The sequence below is a fragment of the Vigna umbellata genome, chromosome 3 (assembly GCF_029865625.1).
Source record: "Vigna umbellata cultivar VRB3 chromosome 3, Vumbellata_1.0, whole genome shotgun sequence".
In the NCBI taxonomy this organism is placed as follows: domain Eukaryota; kingdom Viridiplantae; phylum Streptophyta; class Magnoliopsida; order Fabales; family Fabaceae; genus Vigna; species Vigna umbellata.
The window spans coordinates 8,716,587-8,741,725 of NC_142167.1; the positions used below are offsets into that span (position 1 = coordinate 8,716,587).

The 25,139-nt window shown below is 35.3% G+C and overlaps 2 protein-coding genes across 9 annotated transcripts; both read right to left on the minus strand.

Moving 5' to 3' along the window:
- Positions 1–2,719: 2,719 nt before the first annotated feature.
- LOC124843244 (pentatricopeptide repeat-containing protein At3g62470, mitochondrial-like) lies at positions 2,720–4,935 on the minus strand. The gene has a single exon (XM_088108409.1). The coding sequence runs from the start codon at positions 4,868–4,870 to the stop codon at positions 2,951–2,953; it is 1,920 nt and encodes a 639-aa protein (XP_087964535.1). The 5' UTR covers positions 4,871–4,935; the 3' UTR covers positions 2,720–2,950.
- A 2,529-nt stretch (positions 4,936–7,464) lies between these two features.
- Positions 7,465–11,477, minus strand: LOC124843242 (Pentatricopeptide repeat (PPR) superfamily protein). 8 transcript variants are annotated; one of them, XM_088108105.1, is made up of 6 exons: positions 9,605–11,477; positions 9,453–9,525; positions 9,189–9,280; positions 8,834–8,918; positions 8,682–8,754; positions 7,465–7,716 (listed from the first exon to the last, which is right to left on the minus strand). In XM_088108105.1, exon 1 carries the CDS (start codon positions 11,345–11,347, stop codon positions 9,698–9,700), a length of 1,650 nt encoding a protein of 549 aa, XP_087964231.1. In that variant the 5' UTR covers positions 11,348–11,477; the 3' UTR covers positions 7,465–7,716; positions 8,682–8,754; positions 8,834–8,918; positions 9,189–9,280; positions 9,453–9,525; positions 9,605–9,697. The 8 variants fall into 8 exon arrangements, with proteins under 8 accessions (XP_087964231.1, XP_087964234.1, XP_087964235.1 ...); XM_088108108.1 differs by having other exon boundaries at positions 9,189–9,292; XM_088108109.1 differs by having other exon boundaries at positions 7,465–7,534; positions 7,659–7,716; positions 9,453–11,477.
- Positions 11,478–25,139: the final 13,662 nt, after the last annotated feature.

The following is a 25,139-nucleotide window of genomic DNA, read 5'->3' on the forward strand; positions in this document are numbered from 1 at the left end:
CTTATTCTAAAATTATTGAACATAATTTCTGTTTTATTTTCTCATGTTTCTTTTGTGTCAAAAGGAATATAAGTAAACAAATTAGGGTTAATTATATTTTTGTCTTAAATTATGCGTCATTTTTTGTTTTTTTTTTCAAATTTTATTCTATTTAGGTCATTCTTTTTCTAGAAAGTCAGATATTTAATCTTTCATGATCAATGTCATTAGTTTTTTTTACGTGATAAATAGTTAGTCACATCCCCAACTCATATGTACTATATTCCTAGCCTAGTAAGGTTGACAAAACATGTGTACTATGTCTCCAGGTCAACAAGACATCCAAATAATTCAATAAGAAATTCAGATAACATGGTAAGGTACATGAAGAACTCAAATAATTCGATAAAAAGTTTAGATAATTCAGTGGGAAGTCCAGTTAGTTCGGTAAGGTGCATAAAAAACTCAAATAGTTCAGTAGAAAGTCTAAATAATTTAGATAACACAAGAAGAGTACACCAGAGGAGCTCGACTCAGAGGAGTTGGACATAAAGGAGCTCGGCCTAAAGTGGTCATCAATCTTAGAGTCAGACCATTCAGTTGATAGTTAACTATCTAAAATTGACTCGACATATATGAAAATAAAATTCTCAATTATCATTATTCTTCTCTTTGTCCTTTTTACCCACTTTTCAAATTTATTTTTTCTTTTGAATCTTATTACCATTTAACAGTGAATGCTTCCAAGATCCATGGGGGAGGAATAAAGTCCCTCCTAGATAAATAGATATGTTGGGCCAAAAATTGGTATGAAAAGACCTGACATTTTTTAATCTAGCAAATTTGATGCAATTTGAAAAAATTTATAAGAATATACAATTTCTTCACACGACTTTAAATGAAGAAGTCGCACATTCTCTACTTAACTTTCACAAGGCTTTTATTTTGATTGCATTGAAATTAAAAGTTGTAAGCCACTCCAACAACTTTAATGTGATGTAATGGATTAAAAGTTACGTTACATTGAAGTTTGAATCTTAATACAATGTCATTTTTGGGTATGACGACTTCTAATTTTAGTGTTATGAGTCAGCTCGGGAGCCCGACTTCATTAAAAAAAATTCAAACTCGTTCCCCGACACTTAATATTAACACTACCTGACAGTCCATTCTAATATAACTCGACCAAGGTCTGAAGCAACTCGTCCAAGGTTTGACATAGTTCAGCCAAAGTAAGTCTGATGTAGCTTGGTTAAGGTCTGATACAACTCAGGTTGTCTTTGAAAGTCTAATATCATATGGAAACAGACTGAATTATTTTTATTTTTTATTTACATGAAAACAAGTTGATGACGAACTTCCAAGCTTATTTTAGGCTGAAACTAGCTTTTGTTTGGGCGGTTTCATATCTTGACCGAGCTATATTAGACCTTGGATGAACTATATCATACCTTGGCTGAGCTATATCATACCTTGGCTGAACTATATCAGACTTTGGTCAAGCTGTATCAAACCTTGGTTGGACTGTTGGCTATTTTAATATGAAGTGTCGCAATGTGGGTTCAAACTTTTTTTTTAATGAAGCCGATCTGTCAGGCTGGTCAGATTGACCTATGGGGCTGGCCTGCCAAACTGTCAATAATCAATTACAAGTACACAATAATCAATTACCAACTCTATGATTGAAATTGGAAGTCTTCTTGTCCCAAAACAAATTTCTATTATATCATATTGAAGTAGTTGAAGAGATTAACGACATTTATTTTCAAAGCTCTCAAAACAAAAACTGTGCAAAAGTTGTGTGGGGAAATGCACAACTTTGCCATTCAAAATCATGTGAAGTTGCATGACTTGTCTATTCTCGTAATTTTTTTCAAATTTATCTATTTCCATAATACTACACCAAATTTTCCTAAATACATTAAAAAGAAAACCTATATTATGCTACATTTGATTATTTTCGTCCCATTTAATTATATTATTTCAAAACTACTTTTCAATTAACTAAGAATTTATGTTAAATTAATAATATTAAAAATTAAATGTGATTTGTAAAATTAAGCTATACTGATTACTTTCTAGTTACCACAAAAAAGATTAGATATTCTTTTATGAATCTCGATTATTTCATCGCTATATCTGTTTTTAAAACATTTTCATTAAATTTTTTATAATTTATAAAAAATACATGAAATGTTTGAGAACATACTATAATTAAAACATTTTTTTTGTCAACAAATAAGAGGATTAATAGAAAAATATTGTAAAAGATATATAATTATTCTGTAAACTTTATCCTCTACAATATTTTTAGCGTGCTCATAATCTAATAAATTCAAACTCATCCATGTTTCGGTTTCTAAATGATAATCAGATCACCATCCCAGAGTTCGGGTTATCGATGTTAGAATCCCATTTACCAATTTTGTATAGATTACATTTAACCAAGAAAGTAAAGGAAGTTCTTCCTTATTATATCTAATCACAGACTAATCTTTTAACGCCAAATCCCTTGCTAACACGGATTACTCGTATAAATACACAGAATAGAACAATAATTTAGGGAAGAGATCCAATCAACTCGTATTTTCATTGAATAAAAAGTACAACAAAAAGAGCTTATGCAAACATCTGCTATTGTTGGCTCCAGTATTACTATAAAGCAAGCTATACATTTTCTATATTCAGAAATATCAATTTTGTTGATTACTGCAATGTAAAACAGCATATAGACAATGACTTCAACGAGAATTAGCAGGATTGCATTTAAAATAACACATGCCATTGTACAACACAACCAGCAGCAATTTACAAAAATAAAGAGCTCGGATTTACCTTTTTTGAGGGGGAGGGGAAGAAAAGAATATCAGACAATAACTAGAATACAAAGAAGATTGGTAGCTCAGTGATGCTATGTCCTTTGGACAAAAGAGGTCCTTGGTCCTTCGTCACATTAAATTCAATCAGGCAATCATATAAACTGACTAGCAGATTTTGTAGGCTCTCCTCTCTTGGCGTTATTCTTCATCATGTCAACCCAACTAGCTAATACATTAGACACTTCAAACTTACCAACAAAATTCATCTTTCTAGCTAACTCCTCAAGGATGACAGTATTCCCAGTTTTAGAAATATCAGAAGCAAACTTGTTATAATCAAGTTGAGGAGCTTTCATCCCCTTCTCTAACATTTCCTCTAAATACCGACATGCATCACTAGACCTGTCCTGTCTTATAAGCCCACCAATGAGTACAGCATAGGAATTATCATCAGGACAACACCCCTTCTGATGCATCTCATCCCAAATTACGTGACCCATTTCATAATTTTTTGTCATAAAATAGGACTTCATTATCATGTTGTAGGAGTGAACAGTTGGTTCAATGCCACTTTGAATCATTTTCTTGTATATTCTCACTGCATCATCTGGCATATGCTGGCTAGTCATCAATTTTATCAAAGCATTGTAGGTCCTCCCATCGGGTGAACAACCTCTTTCCCTCATTTCCTTCAGTAGATTGTATACCATATCCATTTTCTTCTGCCTCCCAAACCCAGTGATCAAGCACGTGTAAAGCGCAACATCAGGTTGGCACCCTTGATCTACCATTTCATCAAAATATTCTATAGCTTCTCTTGTCATCTTCTGCTTGCAGAAGTCCTGTATAATAATTGTATAACTCCGAACATTGGGTGAAGGACCTTTGGCCTTCATAATTTCAAATAACTTGATGGCATCAGACTTCTTCTTACACTTCAACAACCCCTCAAGCATAACATTGTGCGCAACAATATCCGGCTTAAATCCCCCATCAATCATCTCATTCCACACCCTCCCTGCTTCCAGCAAGTTTTTCAACCTGCACCAACCACTAAGAAGTATGGTGTATGTTTGCAAGTTGGGTGTAAATCTATCTCTCAATTTCTCAAAAACAGCTTGCGCTTCTTTACCGAGTTTTGCAGTGCCAAGACTTTCAAGCAAGAAATTAAGCACATCAACACCCACTTTAAACCCATGCTTCTTCATCAGATCGAAGATCCCCACAGCCTTCTTCCTTTGCTTTGCTTCAGCAAAGGCTTTAATAGCAATGGAGAAAGTCTCCATTGTCAAAAGACCCTTCTCACCCATTTCCTCAAGCAATGCCACCATTGTCTCAAACTGTCTAGTCCTCCCAAGAACACTCATCATGCAGTTATAAGTTCCGGAATCATGAGCAAACCCAGGCCTCTTCCCCGCCCAACAAAAGAACCGAAAAGCCGGCTTCCTAGCATGCTTAAACCTTTGCAGCACCTCCACAACCAAATCATGCGACAATTGAACCCCGCATTCATCAAGAACCGCCTCCATGTTCCTATCTAACGCAAACAATTCGTCAATCACCTTGCATACCCTATGAACCTCATCAAGATCTACACAAGATTCACCACTGACACCTCTATCATCACAATCTTCCTCAAGCCCAGAATCAGCATCACTAGCAAATGTCCTACTATTGTTCAAAAACTGAAACTTTTCATGATGAAAAGGGGAAAGGGGTAAGGCGGAAAAAGAGCCCAGACGGGGAATCAGCAGCTTTTTTTGAAAAGCAAGGAGTGGAGAGGGGTGTGGCAAAAGAAGTGAAATTTGACAACGAGAATGATGGAAAGCGCAATTAGGAGAAGCACGAAGCAAACGAGACAAGGGCAGAGAGCTACCACAAGGTAAGCGCACTTGCTCTCCTCCTCTTTGCGGTAGTCGTCTCCGATGGAAAGAGCGAAGCTCGGTGGCGGAGAAGACACAGCACCGGCCATGTTGACGTGGCAGTGGAGAATGCGTGTGGTGTCGCAGGAAGAATGTCAAAGGTAGAATGTTGGAAGAGGTTCTTGTTGTGTGGCCAAGAGAGAGAGTCATCGAGGTGCCATTCACATCACAGGCAGTAGAATTAGTAAGGAAAAAGAGTAGCGACTGAAGTTAGGTGTTTCGATGGAAAAAATTATGGGTTTGATAAAAAAAACTAAGAACAAAAAATGGCGATTTTTGTAAAAGAAATATTCTAATTGAAACTTGAAGTTAAAATCTGTAATAATTATATATAAAAAAATTACACTCATATAAAATGTCCACTTAAATTATCTTAAACAACAGCTACCGATAGCAAAATTTGTTTTAAAAAGTAAATACTAACAAATTCAAAATTTATTAGAGAATATTAATTATATTTATAATATCAATATGAATTGTTAATTTATTAAAATAATACTTCTTTGAAACATATAATAATAAGATAATAAATAATAATTAACATTGATTGATAGGTTTATAATTTTGAGTTGTCAACTATGATGATATTTGTTTATTAGTTATGTAACTTTATTAAATATGTTTGAAGTTGTTTTATATATATTTCAAGTGAAAATAATTAAAAAGCTTGGTTAAATTGATCAAGAGTACACTCTTATAAAAACTAACATGCATAATTATATAGACTTTTTGGACAAACATACAACTTTTTAAGTGAGAATGTATAATTTGAAGTTAGAGAGCTCCAACTTTTTGATTTGTTGGATGAGTCATTCTTTGTTGGACGAGCTTATCAAAAGCAATCCTAAAGAGTATACCTGTGAGCGAGACAAAGTTTAGTTGGGCGAGTCTGAAATCACTAAAAAAGCAAGAGTAAGATGTGTACTTGCCATGTTGAGCAAAAGAGTCTTGTTAGACAAATTTTTAAAGAATTTATTCTCAGTACTTTCTCGTTGGGCAAGCATGTATGTCGTTAAGTGAAAATGTTTTAAGCAAAGTCAAAGAACATTAAGGTGGCCTTCTCACTAGGCTGTGGTCACTAGACGAAGAGAACATTAAGGTAGCATTCTCACTAGGTTGTGGTCACTGGACGTGCATTATGGTTTCTAGGCTAGTCCCCTTCTAGGAAACACTGGCTGAGCGAGACATGACTTCACTAATCGAGAATTAACTTATCTGAAATGATATAAATTTTTGAAATCTAGTAGTTTTTGTCATGATTGATATGAATAGGCTAGTCCCCTTTCAGGGAACACTGGCTAAACGAGACATGACTTCACTAATCGAGAATTAACTTATCTGAAATGATATAAATTTTTGAAATCTAGTAGTTTTTGTCATGATTGATATGAATTGAATAAAGTAGTGATGATTTCTAGGGTGGTAATACTAGCATGGTTGTATCATGTGTAGTGTATTGAAACTAAAATGAGATCATCCTGACTCTACTAATAATTGGATTCACCTAAGAGAAAATAACCAGTAGTGATAGTCGATGGAGGTTCATACCTAGAGTGTCGATAGTAGTCAAGCTCATGAGACATAAAATTTATCATGTCATGCTCTATGGATCATGGAGCAACTTGAACATGTTATAGTTATAGCTTCTAAGAGACAAAAGTGATTAAGCAATGACATGTGCATGGTCTCAGAGTGCTAATTAATACATTAGTCTTTCAGAGATGTGTGTTGTTCTTGATATATGAATAGGATACGAGAGCCTTATGTTTATATGTAAATTGTATGATTTGTAAAAATTAGGTAGTTATTTTATGAATTGCTAGTATATTTTCTTTTTATTTAAAACTTATAAGTTTTAAATTAACTCTAATTATATACTTCATATGATTGTATACTTCACACGAGCAGAAGATAATGTGAGTTATCGAGAAGAGCATATTTGAGGTTGGCCATGAAAATTGCATGTATGGATAATTTAATATAGATAAAGATAGTCGTGTAATGCATTAATTTACTACTTTCTTTTCTTTTAAAATACTACTTGATACCTTTGGAGGTTTATACATTATGTTATAAAGTATATACTATACTTGTATACTTGATATAATTATATAATTACCTCTTAATTGTAGTTTTGGATGTCAAAATTGGGTCGTTGAAATTTATATCATAATTTTAATTGTATTAAATAATTCATTTCTAAAAAGAAAATAAAGTTGAAATTATGAAAAATAATATTTCACTATACAATGTTTAATATCTTTGGTAAGAAAAAAAATTATTGGCTTTTTTTCATAAAGAAAATATTTAATAATTTTATAATTACAAAAAACTGTAAAATCTAATTCAAATCAAGCTAAAAAAATAATGATTTCATTTCAGTCAAATTTTAAATTAAATTAAAATTAAATAATATTCGAATTTTATATTTGGTTGGGATGATTATTGAATAAAAAATGAAACCACCTACGTCCTTCTAATTATTGGAATTTTAGTGGTTTAAAAGTCGTTTTAAAAAATGAAATAAAATTAACTTCGCACAAAATTGTTACATAATCAGCCGTGTATCTGGGGCAGCATCTATTGTGAACAAAATTGGTGGGTTTAAATTAAATGCCTCATCTACCCTCCTCTCTTATAAAAAACAATCACATTTCCCCAGAAATTATTCTTAGTGACTAAACACTTCTTCAATCAAAAATTGAAGAACAACCAAACCCAAATGGGAATATAGAAATACCCGATTGAACAACATGGATTCTAGATTTTCAATATAGTCCTTGAATGCTTTTAGCCATTCCGCACCAATTGCACCTGAACAGAACAAGTGTATTGTTGACATGCTTTACCACAAAATTAGCTTAATTTTGAGTTTAAAAAAAACATCATTGAATGATTACAATCTATAACACGATGATCACAGCTGAGGGTCACAGACATGAAAGAACCAAACTTGAATTCTTCAGCACCTGATCCCGGAATGACCCTCCTCTCAGCTGCTCATGTAGTCAGCGACACACGAAGATAATCATTAAGAGAAAAGAGATTGCAGTTGATATAAGAAAAATCAAAAACAGTTGATATAAGATATAAAACTCAGTTTCTTGTACTGTTTTTACAATGCTGGTAATGAGGTTTGAATTTGTGACGACATACTATGCATAACTAAGTTAATATCTCGTACACAACCGATTTAAGCTGAAAGAGCTCTTTTAGAGATTTGTGAGACAAGGATTTTGGACCACAATTGCAAGTCAGATAGCTGAACCCTCCCCTTGAAGGTTGAGCCATGTAACAACATTTCGCTAGAATCCATTTCACTGTACTGCATTCTGCATTTTCACAACTGATAATTATTGTGTACACTTAATTTTTATTCAATCAACACCAATTACCTTCCTTTTCTTTATTTATTGTTGAGTTAGTACCATTTTGTTATAATTTTATTCTAGTTTGTAGTTAGTTATAAATAAGATTTTATGAAAATATTTACTTGTGTGACTTTTGCAGACTATTTATTATAATAAAGATAAGAAAGGAATGGAAGGTATGTAACTAGATGCAATACATAACTTTAGTTGAAACACACAGGTGGAAGACAGAAAAATAATTTACATTGAATCCAAGGCAAGCAAAACACCCAACATCTTTCTTATTCTGCATAATCTGTTTAATAAAGTTAGTCGGAATTTGGTTCTGTTTTACTATGATCGTAATGTAGCCAAAGAGACACAATAGGGGTCCCTTTTACAAAAATTGGTCCATTTAACTCAACACTTAGACATTTATTTCTAAGCTAACAAAAAATAAGAGAAAAGTCATTTAATATGATTTTAACTGTCATAAAGCATTCCACAAGTATTATTTATTAGATAAGATAATGACATTCCCTACTTTTTAAGCACCAAATAAGCAACCAAGAAGACAAGAAGAGATATAATGTCAGATAAAAATCTAATACCTTGATTACAAGGTCAACCGATATGCGGGAGCCACCAGAGGCTTCTTGCAATGAATTGAGTTTGCACCGCAAACTGTAGACAAAGTGTTCCAATTATCAGAAGTAATATGTATGGCAGGTAAAACTTTCAAATATTGATTATGGGGAATCACCTCATGAGTTTATCAACACATGCATCCACTGATAAATAGTAATGAGGAATAGTTTGCTTTGATAATAACAGCCGTGAAGCTGGACCTGTAAAAATACATAGTTTTATTTAAAAACATCACTCATGCTTACGCAACACAACATATATTATGATCAGAACTTACATAGAAGTGAACACATAGAAGGAGAAAATAAAATATGCAAGTAGTTATGAGAAAAAGTACCAAGAAGCCGTATGAAACTATGTTCATAACAAAATTAGAACATCATTTGACATGGTCCAAAAACTGGTCTTTGATTTACACTTGAAGCAGAAATATCATCTAATAAAATTTCAGGATTTCTTCAGCAAATTACCTTCCGTATCTGAGAGACAGGAATGTTGATATAATCCAGAGATGCATTTGTTGCACCCTTGGTCTTTCAGGGTGCGGAAACTTGACTAGAAGCTGCATCAGAAGCTAAAAAGGGTTATAATCAATTTAATCAGCCACACATGCTAAGATATCCTACAGCAAGCAAGACAAAGTGAGGCATTATCTAGCATAACAATGAAGTGTTTCAACTATAATATGTACAGTATACAGACAAATTAATATACATAAAATGATAGAATTGTACCTAAGAAATCTTCAATATCAGCCTTCACAATGAGTCCTTCATTTCCTGTTCCTTTAATGATAGAGAGTGGTACCTACATCAGTGAGGGAAATAGATTATCTGCGTCTATTCTGAAAGACCTTCAACCGTATAATTTGTTATTGATAACTGACATTTTTCTCTTCAGCCAACTTCTAGCAAGAGGACTATAATACGCGATCTCCAGATGAGTTGGCACACTTGGTTTGGAAACCTTTGCCTCAGGTTCAAAAGTGCCAACCATTACCACGCCAATAATTTCTTGCGTTTTCAAGTGAACGGGCATGTTTGATCTTCAGAAACAGCTTGTAAGCCATCTCTGTTTTCTTTGTAGCAAGCAGCCTGTTGCTTAGTTTACTAAATACTAGCCTCCTTGGGCAAAACCTTTTGCCCAAAGCCTCCTCCATAACAAGAACAGCATTTTCCAGTTGTCCAACATTGCAAAGACCACTGATGATATACTCATAAACCTCCAAATCTGAACTGTACCCACATTCTTGCATCTCCTCCCATATGCTCAACAATGTTCCACATTTTCCTACGTCAGAAAGCCGCATAAGCAGTATCTTATAAGCTTCCATTGATATCACACACCCTGATTTTCTTGCCTTCTTGTATATCACCAAAGCAGCATAAGGTGGACCATAGCTGCACAATCGTTTGATAAAGGTTGTTATGGTCCCAATAGACGGCACCACACCTCGCTTCAACATCTCATCGAACATCTGAAGCGCATCAGCCACTTTCCTCACTCTGAGAAACGCATTAATTATTCTATCAAACGTATCAAGATCAGGTTCACAGTTATCACTCAACATCCTATTATAATACTTCATGCACTCCTCAAAATCCCCAACAGACACAAAATTGAAAATCATTGCATTATAAGCAGGAGTATCTGGTTGGCAATTCTTCTCCTTCATACCACAAAAAACTTTAACAGCTTCATCCATTCTACCTACCCTCCCCAAGCTCTCCATAAGGAATCCAAACGTCCTACAATCGGGTGCAACCCCATCAGCCTCCATTTCCCTCATAATCCTCTCAACCTCACCCACCTTACCAATCTTAGACCACCCACCAACAACCACATTGTATGTACCAACATCAAAACACACCTTCCCCTTCACCGAATTCAACACAGAATTGGCAGCACCAACATGAGAACGATGACATAGACAAGATAAAAGCACGTTCAAAGCCTCGGTGTCACGCCGAACCCCAAGATCATCCATGCTCCCAAAGATCTGAATTGCCCTAGACACATAACCAGCCCTAACAAAACTATCAATAACAATAGACAACATCAACAAATCACCATCAATGCCACGTTTTCTCATGTCACACAACACACCCATCATAAACACAAAAAACTTTCTTCTTCCTAGTGCCTTAACAATCACATGGTAACTAGCAACATCATTGGGTACCCCTGGTTGTTTAATTGCCCAGTTGAAAAACCTAACCATAGATTCACCACCGAGGTTCCCATTGTTCAGTACTTTACCGAGAATGCTAACGTCCATGTCAGCACCAACATTGGACAAAGCAGTTTCGATTGCAGCCTTGCCCTTTAGCTTCTGGAGGAAGACTCCGCGCAGTTTGTCTTCGGCGGGTAAAAACGCGTCCACCGATTTCGCGTCTGGTTGTGGCGGTTTGAGGGGTTTCGAAACGGGGTTTTGGGATTTGGAAGTGGGAATGGGAAAAAGGTGGGAAATTTGGTCGAGGACGAGGCGCTCGTCGATATGGGGAGGGTGGTGGTGGGGAGAACAGGATGGCACGTGGAGAGAGGAGAGTGGGGAACGGCGCATGGAGAGATGAGGACGGTGGTACTGTTTCGTGAAGCGCGCGAGGAAGAGGAAAGATCGAAATGACATTGGGGGCACCAGGATCACGACAGTAAATCGGACATCAGTGTCTGCGCCAATAGATTATGTAGAGAATACTCTTTGAAGTACCTTCTGTAAAAGGTTTAAGTGACGAATTTAATTACCACTGATCATTTTCTAACATGACAAGTTATACAATGTATACACGTAGAGTTGTGAATTGAGCCCATATGAAAGGATTTGGCCACTCACGTGGATTCGGTCTAAAAAGACCTACAGACCAAACAAAATATTTTATTAAAAAAGCCCATAGACTAAATATTCCGAAAACTCTATGGGTTAGGGCTAGTTCATTCCTTTTTACTAAATTTTATATACAGAAACAGAAAAAAAAAATTTCAAGGTAACCCAATAGTAAGTCTGTTCAAATAATGGGTATTACAGATTCATAAAATTTGAGCTTTAAATAATGGGTATTACAGATTCACAAAATAGAAAGGTAACAATAACTTGAAAGCCATTTAGACTACAGTTTTTATGCAGATGAAGGGCAAGAAAAATTCTCACAATGTAGAGAGGGTAAAAAGATTAAGAAAGTTAACCGCCAGTCCTTGCTGGAGCTGATTGTGACCAAGATTCCTGCATAAAAAAATAAAAAATTATTCTAGGTGTTTGTAGTGGTGGTCAATGTAGTACAACTATGATAAATTTACAAGAAAATTACACACAGGTTTGTAAGAGCGTTCAAGTTTGAAAGAGTAAGGAACAGTCCCTGTGATATTATTATAAGCAAGATTTCTGCACACAAAGAACTAAGAACGTTATAAATCATATCATAAATAAAATACACTGAAGATTACAACCCCATGTCAATTGAAACATACAATCGCTGCACATATGGAGGGAGCTGGTATGGTATGCTGCCGCCAAGACTGTTGCCACTCATGTCTCTACAAAAGTTTACAAGGTCACACAATGATAGCAATGAATATATGTAAGGAAAGAGACCATTAATCTTACAGAGGCAACGACCCAGTCAGTCCAAGATTAGATAACTTACTGACAAGTCACAAACAATAGTCATTAAAATTAAGAAACAAAGCTTAAAGGTAATGATCAAATTATATAAAGTGAAGAGTGGGACCATACATCTATGTAACACGGTTGCCTGAGCAAGAAATGCCTTTCCAAGGTTGTCCACAAGGATCATCGCCATTAACAGGCCAACCAAGTTGGAATGGTGAGTTCAAATTTTGAAATTAAAGTCTCACAGCAGCAGCTGCGGAAAACATTCCAAAAATAAAAATATTCATTAAACCCAATACATGTATTTTGGTTTTTCATTATCTAATAGGTTATGGCCTCAACATGATCCATCTACATATTTCAGGGTATAGATTTCTCTTCAGGCAAAACTAATCCATTATGATAGAATCCTTGAATATACTACTTCTAAACAAAAGTGAATAATTTGGAACTTAGCCATGAATACAGATTAAGAAAATGTTTTCTTTTTATGACATTGTTCTTTAAATATTTACAGGATGAAGAGAATTTGGACAAGAACAAATTTTCAGATACACAGTAATCACATCTGGCCATTGCCATACACGTTAATCAACTAGCATATATTTGCATTGATGTCCAACTGACCTGGTCAATCGCACAAGGAATTAAACAACGGAGATTCTCTTTTCCAGAAAATAGGTGAGGAAATGAACTGGGAAATGATGGAACGGCCTGCATAGACAAAAGAAGCACACGCAGTCATCACCTTGTAGAAAATTCAAAATATGTACTATTATTAAATTAAATGGATTCAATTATAACTAGGAAAAACAAACTTACACAAAGCATTATAAGCACAGAAGAATATATATAGTTTCATCATCATGATGTTAAAGTTCCATTGTCTATAGATCACAAATATGTTCAAATAATTGTTAAGGACAAACTTTCCCGAACCTATTAAGAACAAAATATGAATGAGAGAAATGACTCAGGAAGCCAACTAATAGCCCAACTACAGTAATCAAAATCTAAAGTTAGGGATCATTCTGTAAAGAGAAGAAATGGACCATACCTGTATCTTAAAAGTCAAAAACCAAGTTACAATTAAAGCCAATATCATAAAACCAAGTTCATATTAGAATTTACAGGTTTATAATGATATAACAGAGCATCTAATCTACGGGAATTTTATTTACAGTTATTGCTTTTGAACTTTGAGACAATGTAATTGAAGTTATTTTAGCTCCTTCGTTATTTTCATTGGACAAGTGTTTTAGAACTATTATGTTTTATGCACGTTTAAATATTGAGGTTTCAAAAGTACGTTTTCCCATTACGTTAAAGTTTGAAATTTTTACTGATTTTTGAATAACCTATGACACCCTAAAAATTTTGGGGCGCTACACACTCCAGGTTGCTCGTAGATCCGTTGAGGAGTATGAGACTAGTAGTAGGTAGAGGTGCTCGTCATGTGCGTGGACGAGCATCATTTTCTTGAAAGGACATTGTTATATATGTTTTTCGAAATGCTTATTTATGTAATGCTTAATTATACTTTGAATATTTATCTCAGGATCTTTATGTATGGTTTTCATACTGTGACTAATTTTAATTCATTGAATGCGTTAAATCAAATTATATAATAAGACACAATTGAAATAAGGGACAATTAATACGACAATCGATTCAAAACAATAAATAAGTATAAAAAATATTTACATTTGAAAAAATAAATTACTACAAAACAAACTTAATTTCAGTCTTCTCCAAGATCTACATAAGTTCTATTCACTTCCATTATCTCCATAAATGATTGCATCCTATGTGTATAAAATCATGACCATGATCGCGCCTCTGGGTAACAATGGTTTGACGCAATGATGTCCACCATGGGTAACGGACAACCATCTTGTAATTGAACCTGGAAACTTAATATTAGTAAATGAATCATAATGGGTAATGGTTATAGAATAATAGAAATGGAAGTTTACCTGTATGAAATGACATCCATTAACAAATCCAATGCATAAGATCCGATGTTGTTTGATATCAGTAGGCGGTGAAGTGCATAGTAGGAATATGGTAAAACTTTGAACATAGGACAAACATACTAAGATGACATTATATCTATTTGCAATGACATAGCCAATGTCCGGTATTTTCATCCACTTCTTGGCATTAACCTGTAATGTTTGAAGGTACGTATTTATGGAAAAAATACCAAATAACAAATGAGTAATGTTTATGAGGTCAATAAGAAATATCTGTGATCGATCATGGACAAGCAATGATTGTCATAGTTCTTCCAATCGATCGTAGCTTCCTACTAATTTTGCGTATTCATCACGCCACTGAGTTAGTTCTTGATAAAGGTCATGTCGCATAACGAGCCATGCCTCTTCACCTAGACCCAACAAAGCAGCAATGCATCGATAATCGCAGTGACCATTGACAACAACATCGACAATGTATGGATGACAGATCAGATGAAATTGATTTAACATCGGTACTGGTCTTCGCATTACTTCTTTTGGCTTCAATTTCAGTTGTGATTTTTGTGATGAAAGCTCTGTCCTGGAATGAAAAGTGTCAACGTGCTCAAAATATGAAGGGTCATGTTTCATAGACCTCTCATGACGTGCAACTTTAGTCTTCTGTGCACCTTTGGTTTTCACTTTATGCAAAGGAGCAACCATAAATGTCATCTTTGGGCAAGCAATTTATAACATCTTCTGCTTTATGTTGACTTTTTCACCAATGTCAACGTTCTTGAGTCGTTCCTGTACCAATTGAACTTCACGATCTAAGCTAAACTCTAGAAGCGATTCAGTAGACACAGTACTTGAGATGCTTAAACGGGTCCACATAACATGTATTTCACCAAGAGGAAATATTCCTGGATCATATCTTGTTAATACACAAGCACATGCGAGGCTATACGTTGAGCTCAAAATGCATCCACAACGATCACTGTCCAAACCTATTTGATTCACTCGCTCAACTTCATCGACAATGAGTCCTAAAGCGTATCGTGAAACACGTCCAACACGCCTTCTATATTATCTCAATCCTTTATAAGCATGACTCATTACGTTAAGACTTTGTTCAAAGGACGCTCTGATCTTATTATGTTGTAGGACAATGACATTATGCATAGCATCCCAACACGAGCATAAGTCTTCCATACCAGACCCTAATAATCTCTTCAGGTTCCAGTGCACAAACTCAACTCTGTCATAAAACACATTAATACTATCACAACAAATATGAAATACATAAGTAAAGAAATGAGTAATAATAATTACCTGTTTGTTGTAGTGTTTCCTAGATGTATCACTTTGTTTGTCCACGCCTTGACGAAATATGTCTTGTATGGAATGATCCATGTACGGTTCACATAATCAAAAAATAGAGGTCATGGTGCAGAGGCATACTCAAAACGATGAACATAAGCATCAAACATCGACTTGTCGTCACAGTCCATCACATTTTGCCAAACTTCCATCAACACATCCCATGCCTCAACATTATCCACTAACATCTTGCATTTTGCTTTGACATTCTTCCGAATGTGGAATGGACAAAGCATCTGATATGTTTCAGGAAAGACATTGCTAATGGCATTTATCAAAGCAAGGTCTCTGTCAGTGACAACAATGCGTGGACCGCCCTTTGATGTAAGTAGTAATCCTTTGAACCTTTCCAGTGCCCAAGTGAAATTATTTTGGCGTTCACATGAAAGCAATGCAAAGGCCGCTGTGAATGTCAATCTAGTGGATGTGACTCCTACAATCTCAAGCAGCGGAAGACGATATTTGTTCGTCTTGTACGTCGTATCCATTAAGAAGACATTATTAAATGAATTTACCAGGTGCACTGAATCGGGATGTGTCCAAAATAGGTCAGTAACTACGTCTGAATCGTCCAAACATCTACTTCTTTGGATTTATTTGTCTCTATCTAACAACAACAACAACTGCTGCATTTCTGTTCTCGACCCTCTCAAAGATCGTTTGAAAGTGTATCTCGCATTATATACTTGCTTTATCGTCGTCACGTTATCTTCATTATGTTCTTTAAGAGTCAATAGAATATTTGAGGGCATAACTTGATTCTTAGTCATGTCAACAAGAATTGATTGTTCATCAACATTTAACCTCCCCGCGAAAGGATGACCAACCAAAGTCTCTGCTAATTCATGGTTGTGATAGCCGCACATAACCTTTAACACCCAACCGTGTCCTTTAGGTTTACCCTTTTACCTAAACGGACACTCACATTTTCTTGTGGCAGATACACTAGGTTGAACATCTGGCTTATACTTCCTATACTTCACACTCCTTTCACAGCCTAACATAATGAATGTCTTTCATCCAGCTTCACCAGTTGTTGTGTCAGATCTTATAATCACGACAACAAATCCAAGGTCAAATGCAATATTTCAAACACATTCAATTAAATTGGCACGTGATGGGAAGATTTGATCAGTGGAAAACTTATCGGTGTAATCACCCTCACCGACTTCATTTAGAAAAGAAGAAAATTTCGATATAAAATCAGAATTTATTTTAGAATCGAGAAATAGGTAGTTATCCATCTTATATAATGAAATAAGACTTACAACAAACATTACAATATTAAAATTTAACAAATAACATTTACAAAATTAATAAAAACTATTAAAATTTAAATAAAAATTACCAAATATAAACATCTTATAAATTAAATCAAAATTTTAAAAAATAACAAATAAAAATATTTCATAACAAAATATTAATTATTACATAAAAATAAACACTTAAATTATTAACTAATACATAGAAAATAAATACAATACAATATAACATAAAATTTTATAAACTAAATACTAAATAAAAGAACTAAATTAAATAATAATTCATTAACACGTATAACAAAATATATGAAAAGAATAGCTAGTGAGCAAGCTTCATGCAACACTTTGTTTTCTTAAATACCAGCCCAAAATTTCTCCTGCATCCCCTTTCTCTCCTTTCATATTCTTTTATTTTCTACTTATTCCTCTACCATCACAACACCTTTATCTCCTTTCTCCTTTGCTTCCTCTTTCTTCTTTACAAAGGCACACAGTTCTTTCTCACACATTCACTCATTCATTACTCACTCACCTGCAAAGTTTAAGGCATACCCATGCTCAAAACCCATATTCCCTCCCACGGTTTCACGTACACTCCAACATCTCCCTTCCTGCATGCTACTGTTTCCCCATCTACGTACAAACACACCTCAACACCTATTCTTCATTTAACCCAACACCCATAATTTAACTCAATTAAATTCTCCCACCTCTGTATTCTCCTAATCTTACTCACAGAACTCCTTCTCACAACCTGGAATCCTCACCTTTCTTTTTCTCGAACCGTCACACACTCCTCTCCTCAATCTTCTTTTTTCCCCTTACCCGAAACGTAACCCTCTTAAATAAAACGCCATGCACATCCAGAGTAACCCCCTAGGACGAAAAGCCTCCCCCACTCAAAACAAAATCTCAATGTTCTTCTTACTTTTATTTCACTGCCCAAGTAACAGTAACCCATCACCCATTCTACACACTTTATCATTCTAAGTGGATGTAAATCAAACTGATGCCAAACTGGATGATCTAACAGAACACTTCATTCGCATCATATCAACTTGATATACTATAAGCCATATGACAATAAGGGAACAACAATGAGAGATATGATTCACAATGCAATGTGCAAATAAACATAAAAGATGATAAGCAAACATAGTATGAGACCGCACAAGGACGGAGCAATAAAAATGACAACGCATAGTGAAAACGCACTTCGAAGTGCGACATCCGCATTTGGAAGTGCGACACCCCTTAATCGCAGGTCGAAGTGCGGTTAAGGTGGTACGTCATGGTTAAGGTGTTTACTTGATATACTGACCTGGTGAGCTCGCCTTCTCCGTCCTGAGCTCTCCGTGCCTTCTTCGTCCTCCACTGTCACAACATCATCAGCCTTCTTCCTCCTCTGCTCTATTGTCCACAACACCACAACACCACCAGTAGGGCCACAATTATTATTATATAATTTTACAGCGAAAACAACTTAATAGTGCAAGATTTAGGGTTTATAAAAAAATTAAAAAGAGGGAAGGGGGTGTAGGGCAATAGATAACATTTATGGTTTAATGAAGTTGTTGGTGGTTAGGAGGTTGCTGGTGGTTAAGAGATCATTAATCAATCATTAATTTTTATTTGACTTTAATAAATGAGGGCAAATGCGTAAAGTGGGAGGTGGAGGGAGAAGCACTCTTTGACATAACTTGAGCTAATCATATGTTTCAACTTGTTTTATGTGAAGAAAATGTTATAACTGTCGGAAACTATCCCACAAAAGTAAATATTAAGTCTCGTAGGTAATTTGAAATACTGATATGTTGAAATCCTCAAAATGGTAACTTTTTAAAAAGAATGGATCTCACATTTTAATCTATAAAAAACCTAAAAAAGTCACATTTTACGGTCAAAGCCTGCATAATAAAATAAAATACTACTATTGTGGAGTAAAAGTAGTTTTTCAAATAACTTTCCTCCTAATTCTTGTCATAGCTTTTTATGTTTAATTCTTTTATTTTTACTCTCAAATATATAATTAGTTGCAATAATATGACCATGTATTAGCTATGAATAGTTTTAAAATTGTAATTACTAAACTCACCACATATTAATATTATTTATACTTTATATATTAATTTATGTATTGGTCATTATTGACCAGTCACTCTGAGTCAATTATTCTTCTTTGATCATCCTTAGTCAATAATTTTAAACCGATCATCTTTAAATAATTACTTTAAACAGACCATTCTTAATTGACTACTCAAAGAAATTATGGACTGACCACTCTAAAAAATTTTGGGCCGACCACCTTTGGTTAACCACCCTGGACTCACAAAGCTTTGATTTGTTTAGAAAATATATGTTGTAGGAAGCTTTGGATAGGTTGTACCAAATATATTGTATTCTTTATTTATGTAAATTAATACTTTTTTGTAAAAAAAATTATTCTTTAAAAAACTTCTACAATAATTTTAACTCATCCAAATATTATTTTATATTATTTTTAACATCAAGGACAATTTAATAATCTTATTTTTTAATTTATTAAAACTTGTTTTTTAATTTGCCGTCAAATCCTTTACAAATTTTCATAAACTTTACTTCTAAATCCATTCCACCGTCACCTCCAAATCTCTTAAAAAAATAACACAAACTTTACCTTCAAATTCATCTACTTCATCTCCTCAAATTGTTCCTTCCATAAGAACATTGTCTCAATGAGGAGAGTGACACTTTATTGCAATATTTATGATCTTGAGCTTGCTTATTTTGCACAACTTTGGGGCTAATAATATGTTGCAACTAGTGTCATGTGAAGAAAATGTTATAATAATGGGAAACTACCCCCACAAAGATACCAAATATATTGTATTATTTACTTGTTCAATTAATACTTTTTTGTAAAAGATTTATTCATTACAAACATTCCATCGAGTTTTCCACATGCTTCACCGAACTAACTTCATGTTCTACCAAACTTTTCACATGCTTTACTGAGCTTTCTACATATTTTATCGAGCTAATCTCATACTACACCGAACCTTCCATATTTTTCATTAAATTAACCTCATGCTCTAACTGAGCTATCTCCAACAAATTTTGTAAGGACCTAGAAAATAAAGTATTAGAATAGATAGGTGTATTAAAATAATGAGACGAGCATTTTATTTTAAAATACTCTTATAATATAAATAGAACTTTCTAAAGCTCGGTTCATTATCTAAATACAATTCATCTCTCTAGAACACTATTCCTCAGAGTTCTCTGACATCTTTCTAGAATTTCTCTCAATTGAGTTGTCTGATTGACGATCAGGAGGTGCCCAGACGTTCATAGCGTAGAGGGCTACACAACTAACTGATCAATTTCTTGATTTTAGCTGGTAAGCCGTTTTTCCCTTTTCACAACATGTTCTTGAGTCGGGATCATGCAAATTCTTCTGTTGCATGTGTCTTGTAGTTATCATCTTAAATTCCTAGTTCAATTCAAGCTATAAGAGCTGTTCTCTATCACCAATTGGTGAGTTGTAGGTTTCTGTTGAGTTTCCTTGCGGTGCAAGGTATTGTTGGAGTGATTCTGTAAGCTGGGCAGTTTATCTTTGAGGTAAGGGGAGCTAGATACTTTCTTTAAATTAGTTGTATGGCCTGTGTATGCTGAATTCTGTGTTATTATGCTGTTTGAGTCACATTTTAGGTTTTTAGTAGATGAAATTGTGTGTACTGAAATGTAAATTGTGATTGTGGAATGATGCTTGTGAACTGATTTTGGATGTGAGGTACACTGCAATTGAGTATGTTAGATGTGTGTAATCTGTTATAATATTCACTATAGTAAGTTAAGTGAATTGGGTAGTGTTTTGGGTTATTTTAGAGGAAGTGAGGTAGTGAAATTGAGAACTAGAGGTCAAGGGCTCATTTGGTCTATTGGGGCAATTTTAGTAAGTTATATGTGACTTGTTGGAGTCATCAAATGGTCAAAAACATGTTCAAAGTGGTAGATGGTGATTTGAGTCCTTAAGTTGATGAATTTGATGTTCTAAGAGTAGGAATTGATCCATAAACACTTTAGATTGATGTTATGAATGTTTATAATCACTTAGTCAAGTCTAATTAGGTATATAAAACAATCTAGAGGTGTTAGAAGTTGAGAAAAATAGATAGAATTGGTAGTTAGGGTTTGAGTTGCATGATTCTGTAGAATTTCGTTATGCAGATTATGCAAACTCGCTATGCAAATGGATTCGTACAACGAGTCACCCTAGCGAGATGCTCTCTGTCAAGGCATTCGCACAGCGAATAGGCGTGCTGTGCGAATGGTTTGAGAGGGTTGCTCTCTGTTTGATGATCCGCATGGCGAATCAGGGCGCTATGCGACTGGTTGGGGTCTGGGACTACTGCCAATTTTATTTGAATAGCGAATAGGTGCGCTCTACGAGTCTTTAGGGAGTCTGAGCCACTGCTTGGGGCTTTCGCATAGCGATTTGGGGCGCAATGTGAGGGGTTTGGGGTCCGATATAGTTAGGAGTTTATTCGCATAACGAGTTTAACCGTTGTGCGAATGATTTTGAGGGGTGGGTCTCTGTCTGAGGATTCGCACAATGACCCTACTCGCTGTGCGAGAAACCTTTGGATTTGCTCTGTAAATGTGTGCACTGTGTGAATGGTCCAGGTTTAGTTCACTCTATTCTTTTAGTCCTAAGTTGTTTTAAATGAACTATTGAGTGCATTATGAAGTATGTTTGAGCTTGTATTACATTACATCATTGATTATTGTTATGAGTTATGTTCTAAAGTGAAAGTTGGTGAATTCAAAGTATGTGATTTTTCAAGTATGGTTGATGGACGTAATTCCATGAACCTCACGGAGAGGTTACATGGTGGTGCCCTATGTTGTGATCCAAAGTGAATTCTCTTGTTGAGATTCAAGTATGTTTAAAATGAATGCAGGAGCTCAGTCTTGGGGGTTATCCTGAAACTCCAATGGTCTTTCATTCTCAAGTAGAGAGGATTGATCCATGTCGTGAGGAGTAACAAGAGGTCCTAGTCTTGGGGCTTCCAGTATGCTCCAAGGCGTGGTAGAGACTAACCTCGTGAGTGTGGTAGGGTGAAACCCATTGGAAATGGCTTTGCAAAGTGTTAAAGCCACCACGAGTGCACGACCCGCCATAGCTCGACAATCATTCTAAGCCCGAACAGTCAAAGTCAGTGTAGTGTCATGTATGAAGAGTTTATGTGGTGTGAATGAATATGTATGATTGTATGAAACTTAGTAAATGAATATATGATTAATCTTTGTTTAAACTAGCTTACCCTGTTGTGTGTTTGTGTTTTGTATGTATTGGTGTTATTTCTTCTACAATGATCATCCTATGGGTGTGAGCAGAGAGAGATGAGGTTTCTCTGGAGCAGCCGTTGGATGGAGGTGATGCGGCTGAGTAGTTCGTTTTTAGTTTAACCTTGTAGATAGTTTTGAGTATCCTATTGTATATATAAAGTTTTAAATTTATAGTTGTTTTTGGATGACTGTAAAGGAAATACTTTATACTAGCTGGATAAGTGTTATATCTTATCATGTATGTGATGACTCTCTTCTATAGTTTATACTATATTTTGGGATGTTACATTTTCCACATGCTCTACCAACATTTCACTTGTTGTACCAAACTCCACCTCACACCATTCAAGTTTTCCAAAAATTTCTTTTTTTTAATCTAAGAATTATAACACTTTAAAAAAATAAGATTAAATATATTTTTAATTCCTAAATTATATTTCTTTTCGTCTTTTTCAATTTTTTTTTTATTTTCGTCTATCTCATTTTGTAAAGTTACATGAACTAAATCTATAATTTTCTAAAAGAATAAAGACTTAATACAAAGTTTGAAACAAAGACTTTCTAAAAGAATAAAGACTTAATACAAAGTTTGAAACACAGAGAAAAAAAATCATGTAATAGTTTAAAAAGCAAAAATATATTTAATAAAAAAATTATAAATTGATGTAATAGTTTAAAAAACAAAAATATATTTTTAAAAAATTATAAATTCATTTCTGAAATTCATCATGTCACACTAACACTGCGTTCGCTTGAGCTGATTTACTATAGAGGAGAATTTGCGAGGATTGATTTGCGTTAGAAACATTGTTCCCTTGGTGTGATTTGCGAAGAATGAAAAGCAGGTAAAAGCAGCGATTTGCGAGGATTGTTACATTTTGAGCATCTCGCAATTTTGCAAAGATTTGTGATGATTTATAAGCAAAAGTCGTATATGTCCATGTGGTATTTCTATAATTCCACGATCATTGAAAAATGCATGCATATTATAAATACACGTATTAACATATTCGGTTCTATGTTTTGATACTCGATTCCAGCAATTGCATTGTGCCAGCACGAGTGATATTACTGTGGCTTCCCATATGAGGAGTTTGGAGTGTCCGGAGCCATGCTTTTGCAGCTTGGTTTAGCAACGCAGTGCAGGGTCCTAGCGAGATTCCCTACGTGACACAACCATTCACTACAAAGGAGAGATTGCTGTTTGAATTTTAAAAAGAAACTCTGACCATGAACACCATTAATAAGACGCTGTTGGTAGATCAGTTTGGTATGTGTATTAACTGTGAGAGTGTGTTTACTTTGTGGAGCTTTGCGTGAGTGAGACTTGTGTGTGTGCTGAAGTTTTCACTTGAGAGTGAGCAACTGTCAAGATCTTGAGGTGAGGTAATGTTTTTGGCACACATTTATGTGGTTGTTACAGGTTGAAGACCTCTGCAAGTGGTGAAGACGAAGACAGGGGTGTTTGGAGGAGGAAGAAGGCGGTTGATGATGACCACGCCAGTGGATGAAGAAGACGAAGGAGGAGGAAGAAGGCGGTTGATGATGACGAGGCAAAAGGTTGAAGAAGATGAAAGCTTGAAGCAGAAGAGATGTTGATATATTCGGATCCAGTGTCAAGAGTATTCGATTCCAGCCTTAGGAAGCTTCTTCGAAGGAGGTGTATTCGGTTACGTTGTTCGCGTATCCGATTCCATATATCCATGAGGCTGGTGTGCGTCCTTCGTATCCGGTTGTGCGGATGACAGCTCTGTGTTGCGATTCCAGTAAGCGGTTTCCCATAGCTAGAATAGTAGCTCCGTCGTCAAAGCTAAAGATGAAGAACCGTGTAATCGATCGTCCATGGGGTGATGCTGTTATGTTGGTGGCGTCGCTGTGAAACGTCTTCATCCGCCATGGAAGCACCAGTGCAAGAAGTTTGAGGAGAAGGCCGCAGAGGATGGAGGTGTGTTGTTACGACCACCATTCGACGGAGACATGTGGACAAAAGGACGAAGGAGAACAGGGATATGTGTGGCATGGAGAAGAGGATGAAGGTTTGTGCGGTGGAGGAAATGTGGTGGTCCTGGAATGCAGGGTAAGAGTATGGAGGAAACAATAGTATAGTGAGGTGGATGGGGATGGAGGTGTCTGTGTCTGGTGGTGGTGGCATTAGGTGGAGTACGACGATTGTGTGGAGGGTGAAGGGCAACGCACAACAATGCTTTCTGGCATACGAGTTGGCCAGATATGGGTTCCATTAAATTGTACATGCACGAGGAATCACATAGGGACATAGGTAGTCTTTGGATATGGATTTTTATGGCAGCAGGCTTAAGCATTTGTATGTGTTTGCAGGTTTTTGTAACAATAAGGTGCATTTGGTAAGCAACAGAGGTGAAGTATTTCGTAAGCTACGGAGGTGAAGTGAGGGATAACTAAGATGTCCAGGTTAGGGAGATATATTGTGTCCATTTGCTTTTTTTTTTTATTGTTAAAGACAATCTTGTTCTTTCCAATGTGTAGCTTAGTACTGAACTTCCTCTTATACTATGATTAGAGCATATATGAGGTTCAAAAATCTTGGTGGTTGTATGTTAATAATTTTGTAGCATTAACTGGTTGAACTTGCTAAGTTGTTGTGTTGAGTCATTGTGTGGAGTTCCTTGAAGCCGCATCTAGAGTGAATTGAAGGTAGATATTTGACAAAGTATTTTTTTTTCAACCAATATATGATATAAGATATTGATCTCTTTTTTGAACAAGTTTCGTTTGGAATTGTCACTCTTTTATTTCAATATTGACAATTGAAATTACAATCTTATTGGGATCTTACTGTTAGTGCGGTTTCAATCTTGCTTCAAATATTGGTTCAAATATGAAATTAAAGCTTCATAAGTTTCT